Here is a 21,689-nt window from a genome sequence, read left to right as displayed (position 1 = left end):
TTAAACAACTGAATATGCAAATTTGTCAATAGTGCTGCGGGGCAAGTTGAAACGATGGGTTAGGTGGCGAGCATTGCGACATTCAGTCATCATGATCTACATACAATTTCTGTATGATTTATCCACTTTTCCCAGGATTCCCTAAATTTCACCCTTCCATTTTAATTGTGACGTCGCATTAATTCTGCTTGTATTATACGCCGTAGTAGTTCGGTAGCACTAGAAGCTGGCGAGCAGCTTTGGGCACTGAGGAAGCACCTTAAGTGCTCGTAGTTTAACCTATAGAAACCGCCACTTCCCGTTTGTTTGGACTTTGTATTAATATTGTTCTCATATATCAGTTTTCCGTCGTCAACTAACGAGGTAATTGGGAATACGAACAGAGAAAAACTATATTACTTAAACTTAACGTGCCAGCACGCTAGCCCGAGACCTAGCTACCTAGCTAGAAGGTAGCAAGCTCGGTTGTTTGCTAACGTAACATTAGCGGTATCTGTTCCCTTGTTGGAGGCGATGCTGTCAAATTGATCCCCCTGGTGGTAGATTTTCCCAAGTGTGCTCTCTGGCTTGATGGTGTCGGAGGCGAAGATGGCTAAGAGCTGGCAGGACGTAGTGATTCAGCAGGCCGAGTTGATATCGAGTCGCCTGAGAGAGCTACTGTCCTCCGGCCTAGGCCTACTCCGCTCCGAGCTCGGGGTAGATTTGGGTCTGAAGCCGGAGCTTTATCCGTCTTGGGTTATTCTCTTAACGGCGGTCATTGGGTTGCTTCTGATCGTGTTTTCTTGGGCCGCGGCCTGCAACGGACTGTTCAGTGGAAGGAAACGTGGAGCACGGGCAAATGAAGATATCAGCGACAGCACAAAGGACTTGGTGACAAAAACTGTCAAAACCGAGGATCAGAAGAAAAGGAACAAAAAGAAACCAACTGAAAAGGTAACTGATTATCAAGCCAACTCACGCTAGTCCTCTGAAGTTATATAGCTTGCCAGTTAGCAAGATGGCTAACCAGTTAACGTTATATCGGCTGCACTGCCAAAATGTATTATTGACACAGTCAGGTACTGTCTGCTTAAATGATGAATAAGCAAAAACCGCTTCGAATAGGTTAATGATTATTGGTTTATTGTGGTGTTCTTAAGGGGAAGAAAATCACTTGCTGCGGTTAGATACGTGATCCCACTGGCTTGCAGCATGGACGATAGCTAAATCTCGGGCAGTTGCCTGACTTGACACAGTTGCTTGATAGCACCGGTAACAAGGCAACGGATTTTGAGTGCACTTAAACTAAAGCCAGCTAACGTTGGCTAGCTAACAATTTATGCTAATCTTTTCCCCAACTTGAGCTAACGTTAATATGATTTTACTGAGTTTTTCGTTGCGGCTCCTGGTTTTTACAAACCAGCTGACCGCACGACGAATTTGTTTCGAACATAATGTTTTTAGATGGCTTTTAAGCAAAGACTTGAGTTTATAACCAAGCCACTATCTCCGGTAAGAATATACTGGTGTATTTGCCAAATTATGTTGTTTTCTCTCAATACAAGGATCTTGTACCTATCAGTGCTCTTTGTACGTAGCACAGTCACCCAAACGGCAGCTAACTTATTTAAATGTTCCCAGTTAGGACTAGGAATTATTCTTTTCCATTACCTTCCCATCACTTCGTTTTTCAAGCTTGCTGCTTAGTACTTGAATTTATAATTTCTCTTTGTCTCATTATGCAAGTATTTGAGTGAAGTGCTTTGGTAGATCCAGAGTAAACTGTAAAGGGTCTGTATGCAAGTTAATTAAACCTGTTCCCAATACTGTGAGAATAATGTTTATTTTGACATTTTTTGCATGCACCAGTATTGACATGCAGAAATGGATGCTCTCTAACAAAATGGTTTTGTGCTGTAACATTTTTCTGCCTACAGAGAACTCAGTCAAACGGCCGTACGCCACCAGAGCTTCAGGAGGCTGATAAAGTTACTGAAGAAATCCCGAAACCATCCCCAGATATCAAAGCTGAAAAGGTATGTTGCATTTACGCTGCATAAGATATGCAACTGTCACCTCTTCAGTATACTATTCAGTATACTATTTTAGTATACTTAATGCCATGCTTCTGTCCACCTGTGAATGTGTAAATGAGGATTTCCTGAATAAACCGCTCTCTCGGTGATGGTGTCGGAATGAAAGCGGAAGTGTATTAAACTTGTAGTGAAGTGGCGCTTCTCCCAAAAAGCTTTAATGCAGTGAAGTTAAGTGGTTTTTTCACTTTCTCCCTCATGTTTGCTGTAGTAGAGAGCACTTCCTGTTTCACTCTCTGCTCTGCAAATTGGGGAGCTGGGACTAAAGACTCTTTTTTTTGTGAGCTGGATTAGCTCCAAATAAGCATCTCATGAGTGTAAGAGATGGCTTACACATGCAAACCACAGCCACTGCATGTGATAATTTAATTATAAGTTAGTTAACATTACATTTTCTGTTGACGATAAATAAAATGAAAGGTTTGTGGTGCTAGCCTGGTGGTGGTATTACTGTTGCCCATGGCTCTCTGAAAGGGCAATGATTTGGGGGGCCAGGTGGCAATGCTGGGCTGTCATCTCAGTATGCAGATGCAGCAAGTCTGAGCAAGTGGGGTAGAACCCTCATGGCTGGGAAATACCACACGCTTTCCCTGTCCTTGACTACACAGAGCAGCGGTGTAGCATAGTGCTTAGGAGCTACGCTTTTAACTGAAAGGGTATGGGTTAGATTCCCAGCTTGGATGCTGCCATCATTCCCTTAAGGAAGGTGCACAACCTGAATTGCTTCAGTAAAAATATGTGGTGGCATAAATCGAATGTGTGTATTTAAAAAAATATTTAAAAAATTTTTTTTTTTAAATGCAACCCTTTGAAGTTGCCCTGGATAAAAGCTTCTGCTAAATGCTGAAATGTAATGTGTGAAAAATATGCTACACTCTCAGTCTGTTAAATTGTACATCCATCCCGTTGTTATGCCTGCTGTGCAGCTACAATCCTGATGAGATTCAGAGCTGCATTTGAAAGGCACGCTGTGGGTTTCTATGAAAATGAAAGAAAGGAACTCCATGTTCCATTCTTGCACTTTCATTTAATTTAATTTTGCATGCATATAGGACAGCTTTTTGCAAGCTGCAGCTACCTCTGTTTGGATGTGAATGTAACTATCTTCAGTATGGTCTCTGAATATAAAATTTGTATTGCGGAGGCGGTTTAGTCATACATATATATATAATACCACAAAACAGTGTCAAGCCCCATTTTCCTGTAGACTGCAGTACATGTTAAATGACCAATTCCAGTCATTTTTGTTGGAACAGCCAAAGGGTCCCATTAAACCTACACTAACATACAGGACCACAGTTAAACTGTAATGATCACAGTCAACTTGATATTTATTTGAATGATTAGAGAGAAAGATTATTTGTTTTTTGTAGGCAAAGAAAAACAAGAAGAAACCAAAAACCGAGGCCAAGTCAGTAGTGAACGCATCCTCTCCTGATGGGAAGGAGCCAGATGAAGGTAAAACTACATGAATGATCTTATTGATTTACAGAGAGTTCACTGTCTGGAGTTTTATATTTCAGGTTTAAGAGTATCTTTTAACTGGCCTAGACAGTTTGCATGAGATGGAAGATATTGGGCATTTACAGACGTTTCTGACGACCGGTCAGAATGGCTGCTGAGGTTCACAGTTTTGGGTTGTACTGTAGCATTATGCAGATTTGAATATCATCAGATGCAGAAACAGGCCCACCCCTGCTGAAAATACGGTGGGAGGAAAAGAGTCTTAAGTTTTTGTATTTATTTCTCTTTCCCCTTTTAATCACTGTGTGGCAGGCGCCTGGGAGACCAAGGTCAGCAACCGGGAGAAGCGGCAGCAGCGGCGGAAGGACAAGGCGCCCGGCGACGAGTCTGGCAGCCCCGGAGGAGCGGACCCCCCCCTCAGAGTGCCTGCAGAGCAGCCCGCTGTCCCTGCCCCCGCCCCCGCCCCCGCCCCCACGGGCCTGAGGAAGAGCAGAGGTACGGCGTCCAGGAGGAGCCCCCGCCCCCCTCTGCGCGTGTAAACCCTTCACCCGCTTCACTCACACGGGCTACCACGCGCCCCCCGTGAGGTCACTAATGAGGTCACATTGTCAGGACGTACGGTCAGTCATTTTGTAATTTCTTGCGGTGTGCAGTACATATGCCCCCGAAAAGACCCTCTTCCGCGCTCCAGCGATGTCTCTTCCGCTCTCGTAGGTGAGCCGCCGCACGTGAAGCATGGGAAAGGAGAAGCCGTCCTATCACAGGGTGAGTTTCTGCTGTCGCTAAGGGCTCTCCGTGATGTGTGTGTTCTGCCCGGTCTTCGGTGAATGTTTAGCATGGTGGTTCTCTACCACATTGACCTGGAGATCTACCGTCCTGTTGGTTTTTGCTCCAACCCTAACAAAACGCACCTCATTCAACAGCTAGACATCACATCGCACTGCTACTTAAAATCAGGTGTGCTAAATTATGGCTGAAAATGAAAACCTACAGGATGGTAGGATGATCTCCAGGGAGCCACTGGTTTTGCAAGAGCGCGTCATTGGCTCAGCGGCCCACGTGACCTTGGTCGGCGGGGAAACATTGCCGTCTCTCTTCCAGTGACAGCCAACTGGAGCGAGCCGCTGGCGGTGAATGGCGGGGGGTGGAACGACATGGCCATGAAGCTCCCCAGTCAGATGAGCTCCTTGGACGGGGAAAAGTGGCCCAACATCCCGAAGGAGCCCCCGCATGCCTGGGGGCCGGAGGCTGCAGGTACTAGCAGTGCATGATTTACCGGCTCCCCGCAGTAGACATTTTAATGTGGACTTTCTTAGAAAGCATGCTACTTCATGGCCCTGTTAGAGTCACTCTGAATAATGTCTGTCAAATGTCTGCCTCTGCCAGGTTCTTGGAGTGGCTTAGATGGGAGGTTGAAGAAGGACCTGAATCCAGTCTCCTTGCCTGTCATTGGATTGAACACTACTGGTAATCATTGTCGTAACACACAGTCTACACTCCAGTTATGTCACTGACTGCCCAGAGATTACACACCTGGCTTAAATCAGTCCCTGATTAGAGTCGAATAAAACTAGCAGTACTACAGGGCCCAAGGGCCAGATGTTTGTATCCCTTATTCAGACCACTGGTCTCAATCTTCAGGGCCACTGTTTCTGCTCATTGATTGTTGCCAGGTGTAAACTGGGCAATTATTGACAGGAAACCTGTATATTTAGACCAGTGGTCTCTAACCCTGGTCCTGGAGAGCTGGTTTTCATAGTGACTCTGCACTTCATGAATCAATTAGAGCAGTTGATTACACAGTTAACTCAACTCACCTGGTGTCTTGGGTCTCAATTGGGTGCTGATTTTAAGGTGAAAACAAAAACCAGCAGATCCTGTAGCTCTCCAGGACCAGGGTTGGAGACCACTGATTTAGACCATTGATGTATGAAAGTTGATTTTCCTGATATTAAAGGTTCTTGGGCCATAGAGACAATATGTGCTGTGTTTTTTGCTCTCAGGAGAAGAGCCAGTGTCCCAGCCTGCTGCTGTCCTTCAGTGCTACTCTCAGCCTCCTGTGGATGACCAGTGGTCTGGCCTTAGTAAGTCTGCCCTGTTTTTTAACATTTGCCCATGCTAGGCACTACTTACAGAAGCAGTTCTAGCTCTAGTTTTCAGCAGATTAACTCTAGAAGTGGCAATGCATCTATTGAAAAGTAAGCATACTTGGGACCACAGGATTTCACTTTGTATTTGTCATTGCGGAGTGTGAGGGCTTGAGCCCTGTGTTTCTGTGTTACTGAGAGTGTTTTTTTCTGTGTATGCACGTGTGTGCGCGCACACTTCCAGATGGGATGGGAGACGTGGACCCCAGCTCGGACTGGAACCCTCCCTCTGAGCTGTGGGGGAATTATGAGGAACCCCAACCAGAGATCTCCGCCCCACCAAAGGACTCCGCCCCTGAGGCTGTGAAGGTCAGTCATCCTTGGTGTGCGTGCAGGCAGGCGTGTGTTTGAAGCTCAGAAGGCCTCAGTGCTGTACTTATTGTTACACTTATCATAGTGGTATAGTGAATCTGCAAGGTCTTCTCAGTCATTGTTTTACAGCCTTACTGTGCTGCAGTGTCTGCTAACCCAAGTAACATCTACCCCTCATGAGATGTGGCAGGGGTGGACTGTTTCTTTTTTGTGCAGGTTTTTATTTCCACCAATTAGCCTGCCTAAAACAGTTAACTGGCTGGACACCAGCACTGTGTATCTCTCGGATATGATCACAGTAAAACGTGTCATGCAGGGACAGAGTCTTTGGGTGTCATTAATGTGCTTATTAAAAAATGTAGCGTAAATGTTAGATGGCTTAAATGTTAGAGCTAGTTAAGTAATTAAATACAGTAGTTGACTAGAAAACCAGAAACAGATACGGCCTTTGTTGCCCACGTCTGAGATATGGACTTGCATGTGGACTCGCTGTCCTTCTCTCCCTTGAACTCTAGCGCTCTTCCTTTTTCCTTCAGTAAGAAGTAAGATTTCAAACGTATCAAGTTTTTGTGTTGTGACCGTGCTGCGTTTTTGCCCGTCAGGCGTCTGACGATGAAAAGGAGAAGGGCGACGCCTCCAAGGGCGACGGCAAGTCCAAGAAGAAGAAGAAAAAGAAGAAGAAACAGGAGGATGCTGGCGCCACCCTCCAGGTGAGATGGAGAAGGGTGGAGACACACCGCTGCTAAGCCTTTTACTGAAGCGGGGCGGCCCCCAGAGCGACGCAGACCGTGTGCTTGGGCCTGCTGGCGGGGCTCTGTAGGAGCGCGCTGTTGAGCCGCGCGCGGCGTGTCCTCGCTTGGCTGCGCAGCTGCAGCTGGCGCAGTGGGTCTAACGCTGGGTTCTGCGTGGCTTTGTTGAAAGGAGTCTGAAGAGCCGGAGAAGGAGGCAGCGGAGGAGCTGAGGCCCCCGGTCCAGGAGACGCTGCGCTATGGGACTCCCGCTTTAGTCGACGTCAGTGCTGGCAGCTCGGCGCGCCCGTGCTTTCCCCCTCCCACGCCCAGCCTGCGCGGCATTAGGGTTTATGCTGCTAGCGTTAGTGCTGCTAGCGATAGTGCTATTAGTGCTGCTAGCGATAGTGCTATTAGTGCTGCTAGCGATAGTGCTGCTAGTGCTGCAAGCGTTATTGCTGCTAGCGATTGTGCTATTAGTGCTGCTAGCGATAGTGCTATTAGTGCTGCTAGCGATAGTGCTATTAGTGCTGCTAGCGATAGTGCTGCTAGCGTAAGTGCTGCTAGCGTTAGTGCTGCTAGCGTTAGTGCTGCTAGCAATAGTGCTATTAGTGCTGCTAGCGTTAGTGCTGCTAGCGATAGTGCTATTAGTGCTGCTAGCGATAGAGCTGTTAGTGCTGCTATCAATAGTGCTGCTAGCATTAGTGCAGCTGGCGTTAGTGCTGCTAGCATTAGTGCTGCAGCAGTGTGGCACAATGGTTGGGAACCTGGGCTTGTGGCTCCAAGGTTGCAGGTTTGATTCCCAGGTGGGCCGTTGCCTTATACACTAGCATGATGCATAACCTGATCTGCTTCGGAAAATGTCCAGCTGTGTAAATTGCATGTAAAGAATGTGCAATTCACTCTGGATAAAAGTTTCTGCTAAATGCCTAAATGTAATGGAACCTAACCAGCTCATGGATAGCCCCAGACAGAAGTGCAGTTTTTGATGTTTCAGACTGTATGGTGCTTTGCTGACTTCTACGGAGTGACGCTTGTGACCGTTTTCTGTGCAGGAGAGCCTGTCCCAGAAGCCCTCTTCACAAGTGCCACACAGGCTCCCTGAGCCGGAGACCCTGCTGCCCACTGCCAAGCAGAACAGCACCCCTCCCTCCTCACAGAGTGAGTTCCATCGGACAGACACCTGCACCTCTACATTTCACACTGGCTCCTGGGCGACTTTCACAGAGGAATATCCCAGCTAAAGTTTATTCGGAGTAGTATAGCACCTCAGCCCTGGTACTTACAGTGCATTAATTGGAGGACTGTAATTAAAGGACTTTGTCAGTGTACAGTGGCATGGTTGCATATAAAGGAATAGCGTTGAAAATCTTCCTGCCATTTTTTTGTATGTCAGTGTGCTTCTAACAACCAGCATATGAGAAATCATATTTATGAAGAAATCACATTATGAATGAAGAGGACTGGCTAGTTGTTAAAAAAAATTCTGCTGCTAATATTTAACATATTAGCTGGCTTGGCCGGCTGGCAGGTTAGATCTCCACCTGTGTGTGTGATGTTTGGCCTGATTCTTACATTGTTTTTGTCCCGGTTCCCTTCTAGAAAAATCTGAAGAGAACTGGGAGCCTCCAAAGCAAGTCCAAAAGAAAAAGAAGGCAAGAAGAGAAACATGAGTTTGACCTGGAGTCCTGATGATGATATATATGCAAAACCAGTTCTGAATTATTCATGCAATAATTGGAGTGTACAGTGTTTTTTAAGTCAAAAAAATTTACTGTACTTTTTTTATGCTAAAAAAAAAAAAAAAAATTAAAAAAACTTTGGAGCCGAACCAGCTCCGACATCCCAGTACAGCTCCTGGGGTCCTGAGAGCTCGGCTGGCTCTCTGCACTCTCTGACCCGCTGCTCGATTTGAAGGAGGAATTAGCATTTCTGATTGACATGCAGTTGGGCACACGAATAGAAATCTTTTTCTCAATTCTGATGTAAATCGGTTTGTAAGATGTACGTTTACCTGTTTTAGATACGCCTATTTGCCTGTTTTAAATATGTGGCCGGTATTTGCTTTGAACTGAAAAGTATCATGAAACAAGTCCTCGACTCTTACAGTAGACCTGCTCTTGAATGCTTTTCGCGTATTGCACGTGACAGTGTTGCTGCCGTTTACTGCAAGTGGCAGCTGATCCAGGCCGTAGAAATGAATAGCATATGAAGTACTCCAAAGACAACACTAGGGGCAGTAGCGCGCTGAAGCTGACAGTATCTGGTTAATTCTCAAAATCGGCCTGTGAAAACTAAACATTTCTTTTGAGACTTTTCTGTGTAACTTACTCTGAGATGTTTCCCTTAGTGACATTTTTCCCTTGATTTAGATTTGTTACTGAAATACCACTTGTTTGAGGACACTTTCTGACTCTGTCCTTGCACTCCTGATGGTTAGTTCTGAACCTTCTGGTGACCTCCTTGAAATAGAAAAAAAGCCATGCTGTCTGTGAAGGCTCAAAGGGCCTTGTCTGTGGACGGTGTCTGTTCTGTCAGTGCACTGTGCTCCTGGCTCGAAGCTCCTGAACATTTTCTTACATTACAGTATTTAGAAGACTGTGGTAGAATGTAAAGATGTCATTCCTGAATGTTTTTTTTTTTTTGTTTTTCACTCGTGAAGTGCACTATGTCATGTGACCAGGAAAGGGTTGGACATTTTGAACAGCTTTAATCCACGTGGATCCGATTTATTCAAATGGTTTTCAGGAATGAAATTCTATTGCCTTAACCTGTAAGTATATATGATGTGCTTTTTTAGACGTGTTGACTGCTAGTTTTTCCGCATCCTCTCAAGTTGTCAGTGGCAAGGGCAGTGACTAGAGAGGGGCTCCACTAGGCTGATCTTAAGTTTCACTTCAGAAATAGGTTTACTTGTGCATGAAACCCATAAACACGCTTGGACACTGCAACTAAACACAAAAGATGGGGGGGGGGGGGGGGGGGGGGCTGTTTCTTAACGACTAGTAATGCTGTGAGGAGTACCACTCACTGTACATAGCCTTTTGTGTGTTTAAAAAGTGGACCATGCACATGGAGCTGATGCTTTACTCTGCAGGGCCTTGTTCCATGAGGCCTTTGAGTGAGAGAAGTGTCCCACAATGCATCAGTACTCAGACCTGCGGCTCTTTAGTGCAGTCCATTTGTGGATCGGTCTGTCGACGCTAATGGAGGTACTTGGAGAGTAGCTTCAGGAGACCCCTGCCTTACTAGTGATGGTCTGTTGGGTTGTTGTTTTTTTTTTTTTTCTAAACAAATAATGACTACATTTTAAATCTGTATTTCTGCCTGTTTCTGGCCTGTAGAAACCAGTACGATTACATATGTATTAAGGTGTTTGTTAATTGAAATGATATTTCGAAAATTGATTTGTTTGAATAAATTGAAACTTGATCTGCTGAACACGCTTTTTGATTGTTGGCTTGATAGCAGCGCTGTCAGAGGAAGGAGTACTCGCACATAAGCGTGCTTTAGCCCAGTCTCAATACTTATCAGTTATGTGTTTGAACACCTACTTTCTCCCTGATGAGAGATTGCATGTAAAGCTACTCTTTATAGAAAATGGCATGTCCCTTGATCCCTGTGCAAGTGCTATTTAATCTCTGGAGGTCATGTGTGATTATGGTCAATACAGATTTCTATTAAAACTGTAGTAATCCTGTATTATCCTAGTATTGCCAATAGCTGGCTGCATGTTGTTGAACAAATTATTTTTCACATGAAAGAAAAAACCAATGTAATGGATTGTATTTAAACAGTGAAACTACACTGCCTTTTCTACATTTTGCAGTGAATTCCCTTGAGTAGATGGGTTGTTCACACCCTTCAAAAATAGAAATATCACTAGTTGGATCCTTCATTTTAAAGTGTCAGCTGTATTGGGCGATTATTTTGTGAATGGGATGATGCTCATAAAATTTTACGTTCCTTGGGATAGGGCTCGTCGTCATCGCTACAGCTATACCGCCTGAGAAAATGGGTATTTATGGTACAGTACAGCGTTTGTGCTCCGCTCTTGGAGTACTCCCGTCAAACGTATAATGGGTCCTATCGTGATTATGAACATGAGGCTAATGCGATTCGGATGAATCTGTGTCATTCGCTGAAGCCTGGACAGGAGGATTTCCCGGCACAAATACCGATCCAGCAGTTCCAGTCAATGTGCTAGCTCTGTCTCGTGGCACGAGAAGGTTGCCCTCGTTTTCCTTTTTTTCTCATTTCATTTAGGCTTTGAGTAATCTGACATTCAAGCCAATGTCAGCACGTTTCTGCTCCTGCAGGATATTACATTCCCCCCTCTTCCTCCCTGCAATAGCGTTATGAATGATGCCCCATTTTTAAGCAATCATCTAGGGGATTACCATGTTTATCTCTGCTGGTGAAGTAAAAGAGGACACCGTTCAATGCGTACACTTGTTTTTGCTGCAATTATGACTGATAGAGCAACTCCAATGTCTTTTTGTAGAAATAAGGAGATTTATAGACTTTCCAAGAAGGCAAGACCATGCCTATTAATTGCCTTGATTAAGCAATTTTGCCTCTTTATACGCACATTTTGCATTGGCCATAAGTGCTCTCCATTAAGTATTTCCATACAAAATGAAAAGCAATTTGTAGAAAAAGTTGAGAGGTAGTTTGGTCATTCAACTGAAGGCTGGAAAGCTAGGATCTAGGTATTGTAAAGAGAATGCCATATTGTCAATCATCAGACTAAACTGTCTAAAATGTTTCCCTTTTAAACCATTTTCCAGTTCGCTAAATCTGAGAGATTCCATGCAGAGGGTGGGTTGCGGCAAATTGGTTGTGAATAACAGAATGTTCCTGAAGTGTCACGCGAGGAAGGTCATCGAAAATAACTCAGGCTGAGCTTCGCCCTTAGATTCTTCTAATGTTGATAATTTCTTGATCTGTTTAAAATAGATTCCATTTAAGTCAATTTTTAGAATATTTTATGTTTGCATAAGTGGATTGGAGTTGTGCGTGTAGTAGCTGCTTTCTGTGAGGTAACCGAGAACACAATAGGGCTGCAATAATTATTTGGTTAACCAATTATTTGGTTAGACTGCATGTCCTTATTGTAGCCTATTGTTCGAACGTTCACTGATGAGCAATACGATACTAAATAACGCTTTTCTCACTCGTGATTTTCCCAGACATCAATTTAGACCCTTTGTCAAACGAGGAATTGCATCACAAGCTTTGGCATCCCAGTGTAAATCCTGCTTGGGTCACGTGTTGTGGAGATGAGCTAGAATAATGTTGTGCTGCGGAGAGGGAAAGTAGACTACGGAAGCATCAAAGGATTTCGGACAGTTCCGATTGAATGTAGCTACACTGAGGACGAGAATCCAGATAGTCGATTTGTTGAACAAAATACAAAACCATTAATACTCATTGCATTCATGAAATAGCTTTCTCCAACACCGAAAGATGATTTCCCCGTGGGACCGATGGTACTCGACCAGCTGCTGTCTCTGCTGTCATGTCCGAACGGGAACCATTATTTTGGGGATATGGTATATGGTGAGTTGAATTTGATTAATTGTTTGCATGCTAAACAATCAGACTATTAGAATGTAGTTAAGGTAATTTCAATTTATAACGAGAAATTAACGTGGTAATTACGCCATGTTGCTTGGCCATTCTCATCTTCCTCTTCTACACCACGGGTGCTCCTATCTCATTCTTCTTTTATTGTAGTACTGTTAGAATACCTAGATGTAGCCGGAGTTGAAACAGTGGCATCGAAATGGTCTGTTTACCTGCGACATTCTCTTTTTTAACAAATACCAACTATTATGAAGTTGAAATACCAATCACAAGTGCCTTCCCGAAGGTAATTACAGTTCATAAAGGACTTCGACCCCAACGATATTTTTGACAACGTGATGATGTGACAGTGGGTATAACATAGTTTCAAGTTCATGTTCGTTTTAATTAGCAAAGGAGATCTTGTGGAATAGGTTATAAATAGAAGTATTAGGGTGATAATTCCTTGACCTCTAGCTAAAAACGTCCGCCCTCTCGTATGTAACAAAATATTTTAACTGGCATTCGGTAGCGGTCAGGAGCGGCAAAACAAACTCAAAAATGTAAATGTGGACAGAATAGATCCTGGAAGTGAGGAAATCATTGTGGCAATAGGCTTTTAATATTCCTGAATTTCTGGCCTGATGCTTACCATAAGGAATGCGAACATTGAAAGTTTACCACTTTATTTCTTTGGAAAGATTTGTCATTGGTTGTATGAAACAAAGATTATTGTAGTCCTTAAATCATGTCCGTGTACCTGCTCAGAATTACATATGCATTTTTCCCTTTTACTAAGAGAGCAAATATGAAAGTGTTATTTTACATCCTGCTGTGTTACCAGGGCAAAGGTATAGGTTATTCTACAACTGCCAGGTCCTGTTCAACTCGTCATGTTCGGCTTTTACAAGACGTGATGTTTCCAGCACTTTTGGATTGTAAATTGTGGGAATGTGAGCACCCTTTGCTGTAATCGGCGCTAATGGTGCGGTCCCAGTGCTCTGTAACCCAAAGCGTTGCTGTTGTCGTATTGATGGTAGCAGATACCACGTTTAACATGATATTCTCTCACAAAGCCATTCGTTTGCTTATCGCACAAAACGAACAACATAAATAAATAAATAAATAAATAAATAAATAAATGATAAATAAATAAACGATTCACCTGCTTTGAATAGCGTAAACATCTATATTCTGTATTTTGTTTTAAATCGACCGGAAGGGCAACACTGGATTGCTTTGGAGCACGGAGCAGTTGCACACAATGGGCGGTCTACACACTACTGTGAATTCGTAATGTTCTTGGCAGCAGTCCAGGGTAGCCACACAGCCTAGAGGGTCCTGTGAAAAATGACGCGCTATGGAGTATAATGGAGCAATTAATTTATATATTTTAGTAATTTACAGGGTTGGGTTGTATTATAAAACTAGACTACTTTTTTTAATTAAAGATTTATTTGCCAGGGAAAGCAAGGTTATTTAATCACAAAACGGCCTATTTGAGCAGTGAGTATTATACTTTGTGTGTATATCTTTGTGATAACATATGAATGAAAGAAAATGATACCATACATGTAAGTTTGGTCTTTCTCTCAGCAATAATCTGCAGTGTTGTGAGTGTTTTATGTCTTATTGATTCAATGTGTAATTTATATGCATCAAATGTAAATGTAGCCTATGTCGTCCCCTTCACAAAGCAACTGTTGAGAACAAAGGGATTTTCTAATATTTCACTGGTACAGAGGTAAAAGGCTCAGACACTTAAGGCACCCTTTCCAGAATCCCATTCAGCTTGCTCTGCTTTTGCAGCTCATCAATGCGGTAGTGCTGCTCATCCTCCTGACGGCCCTCAGCGACCCTGACCAGTACCACTACCACCTGACCAGGGCCGAGCTGGCCAACAGCTTCCATGTCATGGACGATGCCAGTAAGTGTTGGAACATTACTATGATGAACCAGAATCAATACCTGTATAAAATAATACTAGTGCCGCCAATTCAATTTCCAAGGCTGAATACCAAGACACTGCAAACTCGCCTTAGTATCAGTCATCTATTGCACAAACTGTGCATTGACTTGCCCTAACTGACATAAATTTATGATGTGACAAACTTTGACTGTTATGGCATGTTGTAACGTTAACCCACCTGGGCACATAGCTATAACATCCGCGTCAACAGACTCTGATGTATGTGACAGTATCATCAGTACTGAGATCTGCAACTCTGAGAATCTCGTGAACTAGTTCAAAGCTTTTATCAGGATCAATAAAGCACAAGCGGTGGGTCATATCCACAAATTAAGCAGCACACTGGTCTCTCATCAATGAACTGCCGCCCACCAAATCGTTATATTTGACATTTCGCTTTTTGGATCCGTAAGGCATTGTGCCCAATGTCTCATCTTGAACACAACTCAGAGAACGGTAAACCTGGTCTTCTTAAAACAAAACTGCTGCATTCCAGCTGTGTTAATAAAGCTCAGAAACCTTCTGAGCACCCCAATGCACACACAGACACACACACACACACACAGACACACACACACACACACACACGCTCGTAGGGGAATCGGTAGACTGCACTCTCGCCGTGGGCGGCAGTGGCTCTGATTAAGCCTGACTGTCCCAGTTGTGCGGGATTAGGCGCTCCTGCCGTTCCCTGGCTGCTGCCCCTGGCTGCTCGCGCCAGGGCCCGGAACGGGCGCGCAGAAACGACGGCTCTGTTCTGTAACAGACACCACAGTGCTCCCTGGGCATCCGACGGGCACTTCACAGATGGGCCGGATTAAATCTCGTTCCGCTGACACGACTGTACCCAGGATTATTCTGAGCGTGCTGGCGCGGTACATGCAGTACGGCAGGGCAGCCCCTTTGTGAGCCACACGTTTATGCGTCTGTAATAGCCGGCAGAACGCTTTGGGCCTTGATGTGCGTGGCATTACGTAAGTTACATCAGTGCGGTCGGGTTGAGCTCTTCCTTTGTGGGGTGTCTGCCAGCAGAGCATTTCCTGGATCTCTCACACCCCCAGAATTAACCGTGCTGAGTTCAGACCTGTCACATTATTGGGTTTCGCTAACTGCGCTAACTGGCTATGCTGGCATCAGGTTCTGGTCTATATCGAGACAGTAGGACTGAGAGTACTACACGCTCACCTGTTCATGTGGGATGCCAGTTTGTATAGGTTACATTAAAATGTTACAATTTTTCCTGATGATTCAGTACAAATCAGAAAACGATGCAATTGGACAGGGTGAAAGAGTTTTTTTTATTTTATTTTAAAAGATCTTTGCTAATTTAAAAACACAAACAGTAGTGAGAAAGGGGGAAACAAAGAGAGACAGTCACTCTCACCCCCCTGCGTCTACCCCAGTGTTCTCCTCTATGCTCAGGAACTGTGGGATAGTGTCAAAGGTCAGGGTGACAGCGGGACCCCGAGATTGGCAAGCGTTTCCGCAGTCACTTGCGCTGCAGTGCTCACCACACAGTGGACACAATGAAGACTTTATTAAAATTCAGTGCAGCACTCCTCTGTTACAGAAACCATGAGTTTGAGGAGCTGAGTGAATGCTCAAGTGGCATTAGTCAAACCGATTGAACTGGTGGGGAAAAAAAGCCCTCAGCAGTTACTATGCTGTTGCTAGCTCTGTGAAGCCCTTTGTGATGATGTAATCATTTGTGTGCTAATAAGATGTTTTTGTTTTGTTTCTTATTAGATATTTGCATTGCCGCAGCCATCTCCCTGCTTATGATCCTAATATGTGGGATGGCAACATATGGTGCATATAAGGTAGCCCTGCGTTCCGTGCAAGGTGACAAAACACACACACACACACACACACACACACACACACACACGCGCGCGTGCGCGTGCAAGACACGTTTTCAGGAGTGATTTATTATTTGTAGAAGTAATTATAATAAGTTCAAAAGTCAAATTGAGTAAATGTTGGGTCTAAATTTTTGTTAGAGTAAAAAACCATTATAATAGCAGACACATTGTTTCCCAGCAGATTGAGTTCCTCTGCATGTGTCTAAACCTGGCGTGTGAAAACAAGACAAATATAGACCTGCTCAGAATAGCCACACGTAGTACGGTATTAAAGCCAAGAGCAGACGTGGGGCTGATTATGTGGCTGGATTTGAGTAAAACTCAAAAGCCCTGAGCAAATATAAACTATAAGACCAGCTGGCTAAGCACGGGAAAAAACAGGCCAATCATTTAGTATAGCTGCGTTTGTCAAAGTATTGATTTTGCTGTGAGGCTGACATTACATATATAAACATCAGAAGACATTCAATTTCTGTCAAATGGTGAAATGACTTGTTGGTGAATGTGTTTCTGTTCTAACTTCAGTATACATTTCTCTTCACCGTTACAGCAACATGCTGCTTGGATCATTCCGTTTTTCTGTTACCAAATCTTCGACTTTGTCCTTAACACCCTGGTTGCAGTTAGTGTTGTGGTCTACCCCAGCACCATCCAGGACTATCTTCTGCAGCTGGTAAGTAATCCAGGCTCTCAGATTCCTCAAATTTTTTCAAATAATCAGGGGGGTGGGGCTCTCAAGTGGCCTATGTAGCTAAAGCACACAGAGCAGTGCTGTGATTGGCCATTTTAGATTGGAGGAAGGAAATTGCACAAAACATGCGCAGGTGTCTCTGATGCATATGCCTTCCTTCTCCCGGCAGCCTGGGAACTTCCCCTACAAAGAGGAGATCATGTCCACGAACAACACGTGCCTACTCTTCATGGTGCTCCTCTTCGTCGGCTGCATCCTGACCTTCAAGGTAAGCGCTGTCATGCCCCCCCATCCTCAGATCAGCCTGAAGCCAATATCTGTACAGCTCTACCCTACTGCCAGGGCCTTCACTAGCGGGGTGGAAAGTGGTGGCAATCCTAGGGGCCCACAGCTTTGGGGGGGGGGGGGGGGGTACACAGAAAAAAAAAAATCAGTTTGTTTTATTAAAAATGGGGGCCCAGAGCAACATTCTTTCCAAAGGCCGCCTCCTAGCTACTGCCCTGCCTACTGCTAACACTAACAGTCTGGGTCTGGGTCAGCTGTGGAAGGGCAGCATGCACGTTAATCAGTGAGGCGGCGATGTCTCATGGCCAATTTCGTGTCACCCTGTGGGAACCAGCCCCGCCCACATTCATTACACGAGCAGATCTGGACCCGAGGCTGCATCACTGTGTCACGCATGAGTGCCTTAACCAGATGTGTCAGTTCACAGCAGTGCTTCAGCGCACGCCAGTGCTTCTCAGGTTTGAGTTATTCTTGGAAGGCTGTGGGTTTGAGTCCTCTCTCATATTGATAGATGTATCTCCTTAGGAGATATGGGAGGACAGTTGTCTCCCTAGCATTGTGCTTAAGGTGTGTCAGTGGTGTTGTTGGAGTCTCGGTTTTTGGGAGGGAGTCAGTGCTGTACATTTGGCTTGAGGCCACTGTCATTGGTTGTAAAGTTATGACCGCGTCTCGGCCCAGGACCGCCCTGGCATGTGCCTGTTTTCTTTGGTAGAGAGACAGAGTTACTGCAGCCAGCTGCTCTCTTTTTAATTATGACATTTATTCAGGTGTTAAAACTCATCTTCGTCTTAACTGAGTTTGAACTTGAATTCATTTTGAATTAAATATGAAATCAGTTGGTGATCGAATAAGAGAGGGTACTTCCATTGTGTTTAGAATTATTTTGAACCATGTGTCAGATGTGGTTGGAAGTGTTTGGGCACTCATAAGATAGATCATATGAACTCCTGTATTATGTTTGAATTCCATTTGTCTTAATGAAATATGCCAATATATTGAGCCATTATTACATTTAATTCATACACATACGCACACATATGCAAACACACACACACACCCACACACACACACAGAACACACAAATTATACACATTGATGCAAACATACATACATACATATATACGTACATATGTACCTTTATATATAATATAGCAAATACATTTAGTTATATAAATAACTGTTAATTAATACTAAATATACTTTCTCTCTACAGGCTTACCTGATTGGCTGTGTATGGAACTGCTACAGATATGTGAGCAGAAGAGGTGCCACTGAGGTCTTGGTGTATGTCACCACAAATGACACCACAGTAAGTGACTGTTACAGGACTGTCCTGCTCTGCTCTGCTCCCTTGATTAGCCATGATTGGCTGAATCTGCCAACTTTGATCTGTCTTTCCTTGAAGTCTGCCATCTTAACAGCAATACTATTTAAAATTATTCAACTCCTTTGTTGGAAGGGATTTTGTTGCTTGCAGGTGGATGTTCTAGGTTTTCTAGACAGTTTGAGAAATATTTTTACCAATTACCGTATATTTTTTACATTGTCGGTTTATTTTCACTGTCTTAAAGTCAATATTTAATAAATATTCAATATTTTATTCAATTTTTCCAACAAAATACTTCAGTAAAAGCTATTAGCTTGTTGGTTACTCTGAAATATAATTGGTATAATTTGGCAGTGTAGTAAATTGTGAAAACTAGATTACATTGCTATTCTAAAGGTTGATAACCCTCTTTTAAACTAGTGCAGTAGATTCCTCTCACCTGTGCCACTCCTGGATTACTGTTATACCTGCCATTGTGCATGACTATGAGTCATTGTTCAACTAGGGCATTGGGACACTACCCCAGATTTACTGTCTGCCTTCACTAATCCCCTGCTGATCACATATGCCCATTTACTGCCCCAGGAACCGCCCTCACAGCAACCCAAATCTCTTATCCCATCCCATCCCATCCCAAATTACTCAAAAAATGGAACAAGTCAACAATGACGGATGATTTTTTTTTTAGATTAAGGTTACATTATTTGTTTCCCCTGAGACAATGCATCCTGATTGATATTGCCCCTTTGTCCAAACCAAAAAGTAGGAAAGCTTGCTTTATGCACATGTTTAGAGACTATATTCAGGGTGTGTGAACTTATGAGGCCTTGTCCTGGCTAGGGATGCATTTTGTATTTAAGAAATGGAATTTAAAAATGAGCGACCAGTGGTGCAAGAAACGGTTGTGGAGGCTGAAGAGACGTCACTGCTAAAGTTTTACACAGATTGAGAACCAAACTGCTGTATAAGTCTTTCGCAGCACACTGCACACACGTAGAGCACGGTGCCTGACATGGTTTTTTTTTTGCAGGTGCTGCTACCCTCATATGATGAAGTTGTGGCCGTCCCACCAAAGGAGCCTCCCCCCGAGTACGTTTCCGCGTGACAGAGGGCCCCACCTCCGCCCCCACCGACACCCCACTAACAGGAACCCCACCTTTTCATCCACTGTTACGGCAAACTCAAAAAGGCTGTTACGTTCTCTTCCATTCTCTGGAAACATCAGTGCATCTTTGAGGTGTCTTCCATCCACGCGATTTTCCCGATAATTTGTTCCTGTTTCAAGTCCTATTGCACTTTAAGCAACGTCGTGTGCTCCTATGTTTGTCTCTCTCTGTACCTTTTAATGAGTCCATCTGAGGAAAACAAAAACTCTAAATCGAGTGCAGAACATGAGGCAAGGTAATAATAAAATAATAGAAGTAATAATAACCTTTTTTAAAATGGAAAGTTCCCTGGTACTCACTGAATGTAAGGATTTTTAAAATTGTTTCTTTCCTATGGCTGTATGTACTGTATGAAGACAGATTTTGAGTACCACAATTCAAAAACCCTCAATGGTGTAAAATAAATCATTTTTTACTCTGCTTGTATCATCAGTAGGTCCATGGATGTTAATTTCATTCATACAATAATATACCCTTTGTTTTTCGATTTGCCCCTCTCATTCACTGCCCATGTTCAGTCTCAGATTTCCGAAACTTGATTATTGGGTGTTTTATATACTTAAAAACAGTGTACATAATATTTCAGAGAATGGGAGGGTTCCAAAGAATTACACCCACCTGAAATCTGAAGTGATCATTATAATGATCTGTGATATATATCAGATGTTCTGTACATACAGATGGTAAATATTATGAAAATATTTCCATGTAAAAGGCCAGTAAGTCTTGACTGCACGCGTCAGTGTCAGCAGTTTGTGTTTTTCACTATTTGTACTGTAAATTTGTACTGTGGAGCTGTTTCTTTTTTTCTTTTTTTACCTGCTAGGTGCAGATTTTGTGCGCTAGTCCTAAATCATCGGAGGCCTTTAGCAACACTAGAAATCTGATATTCTTATATGAATGCAGAAGTCAACATAACTTACAACTAATATGGTTTGGACCCAAGGCAGCAAACCGTAGCGTACCAGACTTTAACGTGTGACCCCTGTAGTATGTTCAATACCTCTCAACCGCTAGTCTGTTTTGAGATGATTGTGAAGGATTATATGGTTTAAGGAACCTTACTGTGAATTTTATATGCAGCTAGTACCATGCAATGTCTAATGACAGTATACGACTCTTCCAAGACTTTGTTGAGCTTTGGCCCAATATGAAATTAGTTTTTCATGCCCAGCTATGCAAGAGTATGTCTAGTTTACTGTTTAATTAAGAAGGATAAAGGACGTCTTGCCATTTTTATTAGTACTGACTACTGTAGACAGCGCCAAGCATCTTAGAAAATGACATCACTCAACAAACTGTTTTTATTCTATTCAAATAAAAAAAGACCTTACAATTGACCTTGTATGTGTTTTTCCTCTTTGCTTTATTTAGTAATTGGATTATGCTGGTATTACAGTGTCTGGCACTAGTGCTTCCCAATCTCAGAATTGGGGAGACACTATGCATGTTGGGTAAAGAATCTGAAGGTGATCACTAACTGACCAGAACTCTGTATGAATAATACCTTCATGCTATCAAAGGCACTACTGAAAATTAGGTCAAGGAGGTGGCTGATAAATAAAATGATTAAATGCTAATAAAGTTAATCTCTGTCTTAGACAAGGCATTATCAGTGCCAGAAATGGGAACCTCAGTATTGTAGTGAATTCTTTTCACCTTAGGTTTTCCACGTTGTTACACAAAACATTTCATTTTTTGATTGTGGCATCAAATTATACCCATCCATTATGAACAGAAGGGGCAGAAGTATTAGCATGTTATACATGTTGCACTTGGACCAAGCATCTCTCTGTCTCTAGAATTGCAAAACACAGTTTCAGAAACAAACACCTTCACATAAATATGCTTACACACAGGTAGAGACAAACAGAAAGCTACAGAATATACTTATAACAAGACCAGGTCCAAACCTAGTATATGGCTGGACCAAACCGGCCAACCAATGGTGTAACTTCATCAATCAGTCACTCAGTCACAGACATGCGCGGTGTAACTTCATCACTCACTCAGTCACTCAGTCACTCAGTCACAGACATTCACGTTTATAGGGCTGTTGCGGTCCAGCCAAAAATATACACAAGCATAGATATGAGCA

At 43.4% G+C, this 21,689-nt stretch overlaps 2 protein-coding genes across 3 annotated transcripts; both read left to right on the top strand.

The window, feature by feature from the left end:
• Nucleotides 1-114: 114 nt before the first annotated feature.
• On the top strand, nucleotides 115-10,164 carry mtdha (metadherin a). Of its 2 annotated transcripts, XM_035430448.1 has the most exons (13): nucleotides 115-933; nucleotides 1,917-2,015; nucleotides 3,446-3,530; nucleotides 3,849-4,031; nucleotides 4,251-4,301; nucleotides 4,638-4,790; nucleotides 4,923-5,003; nucleotides 5,540-5,620; nucleotides 5,868-5,992; nucleotides 6,598-6,705; nucleotides 6,917-7,006; nucleotides 7,779-7,884; nucleotides 8,326-10,164. In XM_035430448.1, the coding sequence occupies exons 1-13, from the start codon at nucleotides 571-573 to the stop codon at nucleotides 8,394-8,396; spliced, it is 1,596 nt and encodes a 531-aa protein (XP_035286339.1). In that variant the 5' UTR covers nucleotides 115-570; the 3' UTR covers nucleotides 8,397-10,164. The 2 variants fall into 2 exon arrangements, with proteins under 2 accessions (XP_035286339.1, XP_035286340.1); XM_035430449.1 differs by lacking the exon at nucleotides 6,917-7,006.
• A 1,739-nt stretch (nucleotides 10,165-11,903) lies between these two features.
• laptm4b (lysosomal protein transmembrane 4 beta) lies at nucleotides 11,904-20,932 on the top strand. Its single transcript, XM_035428417.1, has 7 exons — nucleotides 11,904-12,285; nucleotides 14,101-14,218; nucleotides 16,007-16,080; nucleotides 16,673-16,795; nucleotides 16,983-17,081; nucleotides 18,312-18,407; nucleotides 19,456-20,932. The coding sequence occupies exons 1-7, from the start codon at nucleotides 12,193-12,195 to the stop codon at nucleotides 19,528-19,530; spliced, it is 678 nt and encodes a 225-aa protein (XP_035284308.1). The 5' UTR covers nucleotides 11,904-12,192; the 3' UTR covers nucleotides 19,531-20,932.
• Nucleotides 20,933-21,689: the final 757 nt, after the last annotated feature.

Source organism: Anguilla anguilla, chromosome 8, assembly GCF_013347855.1.
Source record: "Anguilla anguilla isolate fAngAng1 chromosome 8, fAngAng1.pri, whole genome shotgun sequence".
Lineage (NCBI taxonomy): Eukaryota > Metazoa > Chordata > Actinopteri > Anguilliformes > Anguillidae > Anguilla > Anguilla anguilla.
Note: the sequence above shows the minus strand (reverse complement) of the source record. Positions and strands in the feature narration are given on the sequence as shown.